The following is a 13699-nucleotide window of genomic DNA, read 5'->3' on the forward strand; positions in this document are numbered from 1 at the left end:
TCAAGGAATACAATTATGTTATGTATAGCAACTTTTAAACATCCTTTTATATAGTTTTTGCATATATTTGCATATAATTACATGCAAAATGGCCGCCATATTGCCTGCGCAAGCCCGTATATCATGCATCTTCGTATATCATTAATGTAGTACACTCAGGAATAAGTCGCTATATATCTGGACATAAAACCCGCAGAAAATAGATTCTGGTGTCTAAACCTATAGCTGTTTTTTTAGGTCAGGGAATACAATTATGATATAAGCAGTAACTTTCAAACTTCCCTTTATACAGTTTTTGCATATATTTGCATTCAATTAAATGCAAAATTACCGCCGTAGTGCCACTACAGGCTTATATTTCTATCTGTAAAAGGTACCTAGTGATGGTGTCTGTGGTCTTAAATTTACTGCTGAGAATCACTGATGTAGAATACGTTCCACTCAGGAATAGTTACCTATATTTCACTAAAAAATTGCACATATTTATACATAAATCTATTCAAATTACTACCGTGAATATGACTTCAGATATATGAATACAAGCTGCAGAACGTTAATTGTACTGTAATGTCTCATCCAAGATATCAAGGGAAAATTGTTATAATACCATTTAAAACCTTGATGATTAGCCTACTCCTAGTGTGTATATTCTTGCATTTATCAAAAGTATTGTATTACATTGTACTCACATTTTCTTGAGATACAGCCTCAAAACAGAAAACAACTGTAAGTAGCATCGAATAGAACATACCTTTATTTAACTGTAAATTCAACTTATCTTCCAAAGTGTGCTCAATAGGTACACAAATATTAAAGTCTGAAATTATGTAGTAGGAATCGTTAAAATATTTCATGATTGCATGATATTTAATGTATTATGTTTTGTAATTTGCCCTCATGTTTACTGCTTATTACTTGTGTCTATGTTGCAATTCTTTATTTCTTCTCTCTCTTTTTTTTTTTTGCCAAGGGGGGGGGGGGGATATCATCAAGTTCATGATTATCCATAAGCTACTCTACAAAAGTTTCATGAGTTTGGACATATCTCATATAGCTTTCAAAGTGTGCTTACGGTACACAAAAATTGGTCTTAATTTAATCATTCAGCAGGTTTTTTTTTCAAACATCTTTTTTCTTACCTGCGATGATTTACATCCATGTTTTGTTGATACTTGTGTCCTTTGTTGCAAAACTTTTGGTAAAGGCATGTTTATCAATGAGCAACATATGACCGTGATAATTTGTATGGAAGTGGATTTTGTCATATTCTTGCACGGTTTCACCTAGTGACTCACTGAAAATGTAAAACATTGTGATTTACAGCCAGATACAAAGAAAAAGAAAAAAAAAGGAAATGCCTTAAAGGAGACCTCCGGATGACTTTCAGATTTTTGCATTTGAATAACTATTAGTTATACAGAGGACAGAGTTTCAGAATTTATGATAACTGGGTTGAAGAATAAGAATATTTTCAAAATTTAGAACAAATTGAAATGAACAAGGATGATGACATGGCAGAGTCACCATAAGAATGCTTTAATTGGGGCTCAAGGAAGCAGAACAAAAGAAGAAGGCATGCATAGATTATACACAGGTGAACTCGCAAGCAAGTGGTATTGTAATGGAATTACACTGCTACATTTCTGAAATATGTGAACCTCCAATGTCATCATCCTTGTTCAGTGTAATTTATTTAAGGTCTTTCAAAGTATTGTTTCTCTGATCAAGAACCACAATAAATTCCACAAATCTATACATAGAGTTGTCGATTTATGTACTACATGATGTGAAATTATGAAAATCGTCTGGAATGTCCTTTTAACAGTTCTATTACTAGTACTCTGGATTCACCAGTCGATCAATACAAACAGCATCCTTCTCATTGGCTTCAAGCTCATACAACACATATAAATTCTTATAAGTCTTACTTTTACCATTTTTCGTGTTGTATCTGCAGCTTTATTAAAAGAAATGTTTCCTATTGCATTGAGGCTTCGTACTAATAACATTTTCACCAACACACAGTTGTTGTTTTTTAGAAATGCGAGCAGCATGAAGGCTGAATTCAATTTTGCTGGCGAAAAAGCAGTCTTAAGTCAGATAAAAAAGAAAATACATAACATCATTTTCTGTTCCTAACCCTTCCAAAAGGTCCCTTCCCTCCACCTTGTCCACCTCGGTAGCAGCTTTTCTTCAAGTTAAACAGTGGAAGGGAAATGACATACAATCATTGGAATTGGGACGATTTGAGGAAGATGTTTAATCAAAAAATCAAATATGTTCTGATCACTACAGACAAAGCTGCAGCTATTAAGGAACTCCTGAAGAAAGTCTGATGCAACTGCAAGACAGGATGTTAGCAACTGGCAGTGTATAGTTGCAGGGCAAGCAGATTTGACTGCACACAACCCATACCAGTGTCAGATGCGGGCCATATATCAGACACTTGTAATGTTGTATTTCTAAAATATGTGAGGAGTGAGATTATGCTGTTCTAATTGGTGACTAGGAATGAGAAGCATTCTCGAAAGACATCGACACAGTTTGCAACAAACGTGAGACTTACCACGCTTCAGTATGAAATGGAGCCGAGATCCTGTTTGCTTTAAATTAATCAACTGCAATTTCACACCATCCTAGTCCAGAATTTGTGGTAAACACATAAAACACTGTGAGTGTAAGCTATACTCGTTTTTCACTTTTATCATTGATCTCTATTTTGAGAGATCACATTACATACCTTAGTATCTGTATTATCACAAGCTAGAAAATGAAAATAATGTACAGGAAACGAAAGAAAGTTTTCTTGAAATCAAGTGACTTTGATCCATTAGATTTTAAACTCATCTTAGCCAAAGGTTCAAGACAGCAAAAAAGGTTCAAGCTAATATTGCAAATAGCCATCATTTATATTCTACTGTCCGGTCGTCGGTCATGCATACATTTTCAAAAACCATTTCCAGGTTCTCTTTAAAAAACCCATGTAATGACAGATTTTCAACAAACTAGGCAAGTAGCATCCCAAGGATGATAGACTTTCAAGGTGTTCAAATAGACACCATGTCCAAAAGGTCCCAGAACCCCGAAATTAAGGAATCTATTATAAAAAAAAAACTCCCCTCACACACATACACCCTCACACACACACACGCACACACACACACACACACAAAAGTAGAACCAAGTGTAACAGAGCTAGGTATAATGTACAAAGTTGAATGTCTTGGAGATTGCATATAGATTTAAGTTTACTTTCGCAGTTTAACTTGTTTTCGAAATATTACACATTGTATATATATATATATGTATATGTATATATATATATATATATATATGTATATATATATGTATATGTATATATATATATATATATATATGGGTGAAAACGTTGAACGATGTACAATTGGCCATTTTCGGGCTTTGCGATATTCAAACCCTTGTAAAATTGTCACCTGTGGGTGTCTTTCATAGTTTTATGTATCATTTGGTAGGGGAGGGTTGTGCCTTTCAGGAAATATACACTTTGTATTGTTGTTACCGCATTTCCTTAAAGAATAATGCCTTAAAGCTGAAAAATTGACAAAAATACATATTTTATGAAAAATCCCAGAATCAGACGTCGCAATTTTTGTTCTTATCCAATTCTACAGCTTTGTTTTTCCTTGTGAGTAAGCCCACATACTCCAACTATTTAATCAAGTACTTCTGTCATGAACGTGTTTATTATTTATCTTATCAGGAACTTTTGAATTCACTCATGTCTGAAAAAGAACGTCTCTGAATGAATTATCTTTTCCTTGACGCAAAAACTCAAGGATGAATATGAAAACGTGTAAGGCCATATTTATTTAGCGTCTTATCCATACTACTATTCCATCAAAATTTGTGAGTGAGCTGTATAAAATAATCGCGTGGTGGCTCATTAAAGAAAATTATACTGAATAACCATCAGAGATGTTCGATTGGTTAATGGTGTCATTAATGAAAGTTGATTATGCTTGAGATAAAAACTGGTGATCAGTACGTCAGTGTGAGCCAGGCGATTATGATGATTGGCAACAAGAGCAACATACTGTCCATAAAAATGAGTTCTGGTTGAAAATCCAAATTGGCAAACGTCTCTGATCAAAGCGAATGTCTCTGATTGAAAATCTCTAAAGGGATATTCCCTCATCTGACACTTACACACTGCATGATACTTTATTTGCGCGCTGACGCGCCATCCTGGAATCGAGTCGGCATAATTCAACAACGGAAATGCCCACAAATCCTGAAAATGTGAGTAATAACAAAAACTTTCCTGTTGTTTGTGCCGATTTATAACAGTTATCATTCCGTAGATTTGCCAATTAGTATCATCTGTGAAATTATGTATTTTAACCTTTGGATTAGAAATAAATTAAAGAAGGATTAGAAATAAATTAAAGAAGGATAGACAGTAAATATGTCGAGACATATGGCCGAGTGGTTAGAGGCGTCGTCTCAGAAACGTGAGGTTGCACACGTACGGGTTCGATCCTCACAAGAGCACGAAATATGTAAGATTCTACATGAAGATCAAAGACCGCACGTCTCTGAGCAAAATGAAAAACGTCTCTGATAATTACTGTTTCATGAAATAAAGACATCCATTCTACAAATTATGAGAACATTAAAGTAAAATTAGGTCTGGATGGGTGCGGTTAGTATTATAGGAACAAGAAGAACAAAGTTTACACGGGCGTGTTATAATATTAAGAAAAATGAAGCTTCCTGAAAGATGTTGAAAATATGTAGAAGAGTTTCAAATTTAAGGTTTTCTGTTGATTGAGCAAGTGTAAACACATTGCCTGGACAGAAACTGTGTTTTATGACTAGTAATAGGTCAGTAGTCTATAATTATAATGTAGTAGTCACATGGAATTACGTATTTATTGTGAGAGAAGCAGAAATGTAAGAAAAACAGGTTTAGGTCAGGGACGTTCTCTGAACAAATAAGATCTGTTCTCAAACCAATATTAATGACCCATCATGGCGAATTGCGGCCTACGTTTGAAGCACATAGGTTCCTCAATCCAAATATAATGCTAATATCTTGTAAAAATCAAACCCATTAAGTACTGATAAGCAAAGATGTTTACGTCAGAGACGTTATACGGGACGTTTTACATATTTTCAACTACTACAATTGGGAGTAGATCTTTCATTATTCCACAGTAGATGGCCCTCGTATACATACATTGTTCTAGGTAATTTGCGCAATCTAAAAACAATGTTGATTTTATAATTTTGATCAGAGACGTTCATTTTGTGCGTACATTGCTCCAGTGCATGGCAAGTTAACTTTAATATCATTTTTACTCTATTTCTTTTTTTCTTACAGCAAGATGGGAAGACCGGATGGATTGTAAACACTCCGAATATCCTGTTTAGGATCTTAAGTCTCAGTCATGTTCATGGAGCCTACAAGTTCCGGACCACGGCCGTGGTACTGGGCAGACCGGATGGATATCTTGGAGGTGCCATCTGTTTACACAATAATGACTTTCCCAAACCCGGTTTCAGGTGTCGCAAGCGACACAGTCGATACTATGCACTGATTGAGGACATTGAATACCAAATGAAGGAGAAATTCAGTTCAATGTTATAATGCCGACTCCGTTTTTAATGCACGTCACTACGTTTGCTTTTGAGCCTGTGAAATTTGAGGCTTATACGCTAAGAAGTAAAGGTTCAAATAATTTGCACCCAATTTGAAACAATGGCAGGACACATTTGAACCCTTAATTATGTTTAATTGCACCCTTACTTAACTGCCTTTTTGAATTTTTTGCCAATTTCTGCAAATAAGGTTTTTGCACAGTGGATAAGAATATGCAAATGAGTGAGCTAACCATGTCATAACCTCTCCATTTTCCATTGATCGTGTACAAAAAATAACGAAAATTTAATGTTTCTGGCATTGAAATCTGAAACATAATGCTATTCCTGGTTGATTACCTTTGCAATAGTGATCAGTTACATATATACCCGGATTTAAGCCTGGGGCATAATTATGTTTGAATGAAAAACTGGAAAATTCAAAATATTATGTTCAAATGTTATGGCAAGTTGTGAGGGGATGACATGCTCATTTTGCCATTTGCAGATTCATAATGCCAATTCAAAAACTGTTTACTGAAGAACTAGCGAAACTTCAAAATGTCACAACCTTCTCATTTTTGTGGAGCCCGTATGATTTTCTTTCTTATCAGCGAATAACTTTTTACATTTGGGCTGAATTTCCCCTTTAATGAAGCTTTTTTTTTTTGGAAGTAAGGTGAAATATTCTAGTGATATTTTTAAGGTTTGTAAGCCAAATACATGAAAAAAAGTAAAAATACTAACGTCTGTGATGAAACAAGAAAACGTCTATTAAGAATGTCCCTTACTTAGTTTCCACTATGAACACTATAATGCATCGCATTTGAGTTGAAGGAAGAAGGATTAATAATCCCCTAACGATGTGACAGATAAAATGTGATATTGTTATGTTATCATTGTCAACCTCTTGAAAGAGGTTTTCAGTTCACTTTTGGTCAACAAACAGTTGCTATACCATACTGTCGATATTCTTTTGAGTTTGGCGTTGTGGCAAGTGCATTACATTGTTTACAATTTATATATCTGCCATATAGTATAAAAAAAAAGCGCAGCGAAATTTGATGCTTCTAGGATAAGCAAAGGTTAATTACAGCTTTCTGAGACGACATCATAACAGTGGCCCAGGTACGGTCCCTAATGAAAAGCCAAACTGGCTTATACTCACACAATCATATTTTAGACTAAGGGGTCAAATTAAATTAGTGTCAATAAATTTGTGTTTACCTTTGTTATAGATTTGGACTACAATTGAAAGCAAACATATACAAATTTGATAGCGTGTGGGCACACCTGCATAATACACCTGAAGGTAAAATGCAAAGCAGTGGTCATCATAAACAAAAACAGTTCTCGACATTTAGGCCTAGGTAAATGATTTCTCAATGAATGTGGAATGTCCAGTTGCGAGCATCTTTTAAAATAGGGAGTTTGATGTTTAATTTTAGTGATAACTTACAGCCGAAACGTCCCTGATGGAAAAGCAAATGTCTCTAATATAAATGAGTAATTAGGTAAAATAGTTGAAATTGCAAATTTTTCATTTTGTTGTCTGTCATTAAAAGGTGTTGTAAGATCTGAATAATATATCAAGAACAGGCTTGTTGTTGATTTTTGGTGCAGAAATCGAAATTCCTCTTACAATTTGGAGATTCGTAGTTACAATCAGTTAGTATGAAAAATAATTCAAGTTGAAATTACCATTCTGAATTGTTGACAAAAGATTAACATGTGTTTAATAAAGGAAAATGTTGTTTGCTCACAAAACTCTTAAATATGGATCAAAGGACATCATTTGTATTGCCTATGTCTGAGGAACGTCTATGAGTGAAACCAGAACGTCTCTGATCAAAACATGACTTACTTCCAGCGTCTGTATAGGGCTTTTATGGTGATTTGATCAAACGAAATGCACTAAATTCATTATTAGTATCTACTGAACATTAACATTTAAACAAATGAGACCCCTGCTACATGTTTTGTTCAAATTAGATGAAAGTGAAGATAAGAATATGAAAATCTCTGCTTAAATGACAAAAACTCCACTTTTTCTTTAACTTCCATGTGTATTAGCTTTTGTAAACTTCACAGGAGGTAAACAATATTTTAGGAACAAATTAACACCGTCTTCGAAAGTATGAACAAGATTAAGCTATCTTCATCTGAATGTTTTTTTCACCCTTCATTTGAATTTTCACTAAAACGATGTTTATTTTAGTCAGAGACGTTCGCCATTATGTCACAGTTCTATTTATCCTTGAATAAAAACAACACCCTTGGAGATATCCCAGTATAATTGGGTTTGCAAGAAAGCTGACAATAATGACATTTCACTGATGTGTATGTATATCAATGAGTCACATGTTTTAATTTTGACCCCTGATTTGCCCAATTGTACATCGTTCAACGTTTTCACCCATATATATATATATATATATATATATATATATATATATAATATGATACTTGTAATCCATGTGTTGGTACCAGTACAGAAAAGATGACGAATTAGGGTGGTAATGCATTTCAGTCCAACAGTGCTATTTATTCAGACCAAATTTTTGACGAAAACATTCGTCTTTCTTCACAATTGTCATTGTCGATCCTGAGGAAGACGAAGGTATCCGTCGAAAATTTGGTCTGAATAAATAGCACTGTTGAACTGAAATGCATTACCACCATACTTCGTCATCTATTATATATATATATATATATATATATATATATATACTCCAACCCCCCCCCCTCCACCCCAGGCCACAGGATGCCCAAAGGCACCTTAAATATTACTTATAAGTGCGGACGCCTTGGGGCTGGGACCAAATTATTGGGGGCCACTTTTGATTTTTGATCCTCTTTTTGAAAACATATATGGTCAAATCTTCAACAAACTTAGTACTGTAGGTGCATTTATTGCTAGTGTCATGAATATATGAACATCATGCCTCCCTGGACCATGGAGGTCCATAAAGGCTTGTAGATATGGCCCTAGAGGTTCCCAAAGTCTTCCAATTTCCTCTCTCCCAAGTAAAAGTCTGTAAGAATGGATGGAAGGTGAACCTGAGATACTCGGTGAGGGCTGGACCCCTGGGTCTTTTATTCAGAAAGTGAGTGAGTGACATGGTACCCTGATATGACAAGAACATTCTCTAAACAAATGTCCAAACTCATGAAACTTTTGTAGAGTATCTTATGGATATAAGCTACTCTTAATTTGAATAGATTTATGTATAAATATATACAAATTTTTAGTGAAATATAGGTAATTATTCCTGATTGGAACGTTTTCTACAACAGTGACTTTCAGCAGTAAAATTAAGACCAGAGACACCACCACTGGGTACCTTTTACAGATAGAGATATAAGCCTGTAGAGGAATTATGACGGCAATTTTGCATTTATTAAATGCAAATATATGCAAAAAATGTATAAAGGGAAACTTGAAAGTTACTGCTAATATCATAATTGTATTCCCTGACCTAAAAAAAACATAGGTTTAGACACCAGAATATATTTTTTTGTGGGTTTTATGTCCAGATATATAGCGACTTATTCCTGAGTGTACTTCATTAATGGTATACGAAGATACGGGCTTGCACAGGCAATATGGCGGCCATTTTGCATGTTATTATATGCAAATATATGCAAAAACTATATAAAGGGATGCTTGAAAGTTGCTACAGATAATATAATTATATTCCTTGACCTAAAAAACATAGGTTTAGAAACCGGAATTTACTTTCTATTGGTTACGTATCCCGAGATATAGGCATAAACAGGTTGTATGGCGGCCATTTTTAATTTATGCAAATTAGACACTGATCCACCACTCGAATTTTAGGGAACTTTTAATACGTTATTTTAATAGCTCTTCCGGGTAAAATGCAAGTGGAATCGTTTCTGTTGCAATTAGTTGTGGGTTAACCCACTTTTTGTCGTATTTTGACTGGACTAAAACTTGAAACTACAGTCATTAATGTACTCACTCATAGTATTATCTTAGCTCTATAACTTCTGATTCTAGAGAAGATTTTTAAAGATTCCTTCATTTTGGGGGGTTTGGGCCCCCCTGGGGCCCCTGGGTGGGGCATGGTGCCCATTTTAACAAATTGAGATCCTAACCCCCTAGGGATGCTACCTGCCAAGTTTGGTGAAAATTGGTCATGGGGTTCTCAAGAAGAAGATGAAAATGTATAATTTAGGCCCCATTAGGACCCCTCCCCACCCCCTCCCCTGGGTCCCAAGGGGGGGGGGGGGGGGCACCCCTGATTCTGCCATGAACAAACTTGAAACTACAGTCATCAATGCACTAACTCATAGTATTAACTTAGCTCTATCACTTCTGGTTCTAGAGAAGAAGATTTTTACAGATTCCTTAATTTGGGGGGGTTTGGGCCCCCCTGGGGGGCCCCTAGGTGGGGCATGGTGCCCATTTCCATTTGAACAAATTGAGTTCCTAACCCCCTAGGGATGCTACCTGCTAAGTTTGATGAAAATCGGTCTTGGGGTTTTCAAGAAGAAGATGAAAATGTCAAAAGTTAAAGCATGACGCACGACGGACGACGCACGACGGACGCCGGACGAAGGGCGATCGCAATAGCTCACTTGAGCCTTTGGCTCAGGTGAGCTAACAAATGCACAACCACACCAGAATATCTTCATGACATGATGTACATACCAACAATGTCCATTGCGTGAATTTAAAACTCAACTTTTTTTCACTTTCAACCATTTAAACCCCGTCATGTTTGCATCTGGAATAAAAGACACTCACATCTCTCAAATGCCAGACATTGTATATTTCTGTTTCCTTTTTCTTTTCTTTTTTTCCCCCCTAATTTTCTTTAAACTACTGCTCTCATGGGAGGTGGGCGGGGCCCAGTATATGGCTCACCATGGGGGCGTCGGGGGTGTCAAGAGTCAGGTCCGGCAAGTCGCTCATGAGCTTCTCAAAGGCCGCCCGCAGAGTGTCCTCGGAGATGACCCTCTTGCTGCAGAGGTCAGAGATCAGGCGAGAGGTCAGCTCCCTCTGCGTGGCCTTCTTCTCCAGGGCCAGGGTGACCACGAGGGCCGGTACCTTGGGGCTGAAGGTCTCCGAAATGGCAAGGTCGGACAGACAGGCCTGCAGCCAGGGACAGACAGAATGGGGGGGGGGGATGAAGTTGATTAAATGAAGAACATATAATACAATCATATGAATATGTATCATATGATACAATTAAAATGTCACATGTTGGCATGGACAAGATTGGGCAATATACAGACAGACACAAAATACACCAGACAAAAGATACATGAAGAGATATTTCAGTGAGAGAAATAGAGACAGGAAGAGAAGGGACATTAAGAAAAAAAAAAATGCAATAACATAACTCAAATACAAAACGACAGTCACATGAGGAAAAGACAAAGGAGAAAAGAGAGGGGAAAATGAGACATGGGTAGACAGAAAAAGGGTGAACAGAAAAGATGTTAAAACTTCGCAAGCCAAATAAGTTACCAGCAGAGAGTTTGCACCATCGCATGAAAAATGTCAGCATAGGATCTCCTTTCAATATCAGACAAATCAAGACATCAAAACATATTTAAGCTCAAGTAAATCTTATTACTCACACAAGGAAACTGCAGAATCTACTGAATTTAACAGCAAATTAGCCTCATACTTTTGCAATACAATGCAAAAACATAGTCATGATAATGTCGATACCGACACTGTCAGTGATGACAATGTCACTAATCCAGAATCTCTATAGCTGCTTCAGAGGTTTATGGTGAACATAATCTTACCAAGTTTTTGGTCTTGAATCTATATCACATGTCATTACAACTATACGTAACTTCCCTCTGATCAAGTGTTAAGTACCAACAAAGCAAAATTGTTTTCTTCACAACAGCTTTGCTGCAGAGGCTTGCAGATTGTGAGACAGAGGCTTGCAGATTGTGAGACACTGGCACAGTCACGGAGTACTACATTCACTCAAAATGGAAGTGAGCTTCTACTGGTAATTCTTTGTATTCTCGGATGCGGGGGGGGGGGGGGGGGGGAGCATCAGAACTTGATGCAGGTAAGATTATGCATTATAGCTCAACATTTTCAAACATGCCGACTCCAGGGGCCCATTGATGAGCAGGAAATCCACTGATAGGCGTTGTTCTTCTTGCCCATATCTACTTTTACCGTCTGCTCCAAATACCTGATGTGCTAAGTGCACTAATAAAGTACCATTAGCACAAAGATGCTGAAAACAGACATTGCACACTGTCAATGCATAAACCAGGAGTTTTTAAGAAGTGGGAAAGGAAGAGAGAGAAAGAGAGGGGTATGAATTTTGTAAACAAGAGGGAAGATTCACCATTGGTATGCATGCAGGTGCCATGCTAGAATGGTTTACAAAAAAAAAAAGAAAAATTCCCTATCCACACTCCATTGATTTGAGCACATATTTGCATACTTAACTAGATACCTTGCAAAGAGATAGGTAGCTACGTAATCTTCCGAGGCACTTCAGAATACGCCTTTCAATTTGCCCTAAATCACACCTTTTTTTTTTTTTAACAGAAATTCTTTTAAATAGGGCTCTATGGAGACTATTTTGCTAGGCTCTAAACTCAAGCATGTCAGTTTGATAGTAACTAAATGGTCACCCATCATATCAACTGTGCTCCACATTTGTGAATACATGTGCAGTCATTTTGAATTCACTGTACTTTTTCTCTATAAAAATGAATCATACTTCCATAATTCCCCTCAGTCTCCTGTCTGGAGTATAAATTATGCAGATCGTACATGGATCGTTACCATCCAGCATCGTTCAACCATTTCGAATGCGCATAACAGATGGATCTTTGCCAAGGATTTAGCTTCTTTGGAGCATGACTCCTTCGCAAAGACAAGTTTTAACCCATTTCATCTGCTTCACAATTACTGAGCGAGCAGCTGCTGAAGAAATCTGGTTTCTCAGAAATCATCATCATAAAAGCAGCATTCAATCAAAATAGCACAATTTTCTGTGGTGTACAGCCTCTTGGAGCTATCAGACTGCCAAGTCTGTATTTCTTAACACTGTGGCATATTTCTATCATTTAAAAAAAAAAAATCTAGCAAAGATGAAATAAACCATGAGGCCGACATAATAGTGAAAACTGTTTCATGGTGTCTTCTATCAAATATTGCATGCTGATGGACAACCTCTTCGGGGGCCCGTTGCATAAAAGTTACAATTATGGTAACTTTGCCATCCAATGGTAACTTCCATGGAATTCTTGATTTTGATTGGCTGTTGAGTATTGTTGCCATGGTAGTTACCATTGGATGGCAAAGTTACCATAATTGGAACTTTTATGCAACAGGCCCCTGGTGATCAACACTTAAGACTTTCACAGACAGTAAGATATGATACAGAGGATAGACTGTGCTACAAACGGCACTGATATATTTTACGTGTATCTAATGTTTAAAAAAAAAGACTTACTGCCACTTCGTCGGTGTCGCCATGCTCGAAGAACTCCTGGAAGATGGGCTCGATCATCTCCACCACCTCTTCATCACTCAGCACAGGAATCACAGTCTTCACTGTGTAGTCATCCTGAGAGATAGAATGATATACCAGGTTGAGATAGCCAATAGTACATTTATCGGAATTAAACCTACTATCTCCCTCACTGTAAATTCATACGTCCTAGAGGCATCTGAATAACACTGCAGCATTGCATGCTTTGGATGTCTCCACAAATCTGCAATAGAAATATAATCAAATTATAAGTTAAAACTGAGCTTGTACGGACATTTGAATACCAGTATATTTCTCTTATCATACTTTGATATTGGGCATTTTGGATGTAACAAGGAAAGCACCTCAAATGTAACATTCTAAACAAGCACAGAATGGCCCACATTAATGCTTTTTGTCTTCAGGTTCTGTGTGAATTAAAACAACAATTCCATCTAGTTTTAACAAGGGTGGTACAATTAGCAAGCTCTTACAAGAATTTACATCGATAGCCAGTCTGTGGTACAGATGTTTGACATCACAAAGAGAAGTTTTAAATGTTTGATTCTGCAATCAATGTTTATTTCAAT

General features: G+C 36.6%; 1 protein-coding gene across 1 annotated transcript in view; it reads right to left on the reverse strand.

Annotated features, from left to right (window-relative positions):
* The window catches only part of LOC140242167 (programmed cell death protein 4-like), a 37972-nt gene that overhangs the window by 9172 nt on the left and 15101 nt on the right, over positions 1-13699 (reverse strand). The window contains exons 3-4 of the mRNA XM_072321934.1: positions 13092-13205; positions 10514-10741 (exon numbers count right to left, since the gene is read on the reverse strand). Of these exons, the coding sequence (XP_072178035.1) occupies positions 10514-10741; positions 13092-13205 (342 nt within the window). The remainder of the gene's footprint in view (positions 1-10513; positions 10742-13091; positions 13206-13699) is intronic.

The sequence above is a fragment of the Diadema setosum genome, chromosome 18 (assembly GCF_964275005.1).
Source record: "Diadema setosum chromosome 18, eeDiaSeto1, whole genome shotgun sequence".
NCBI classification, from domain to species: Eukaryota; Metazoa; Echinodermata; class Echinoidea; order Diadematoida; family Diadematidae; genus Diadema; species Diadema setosum.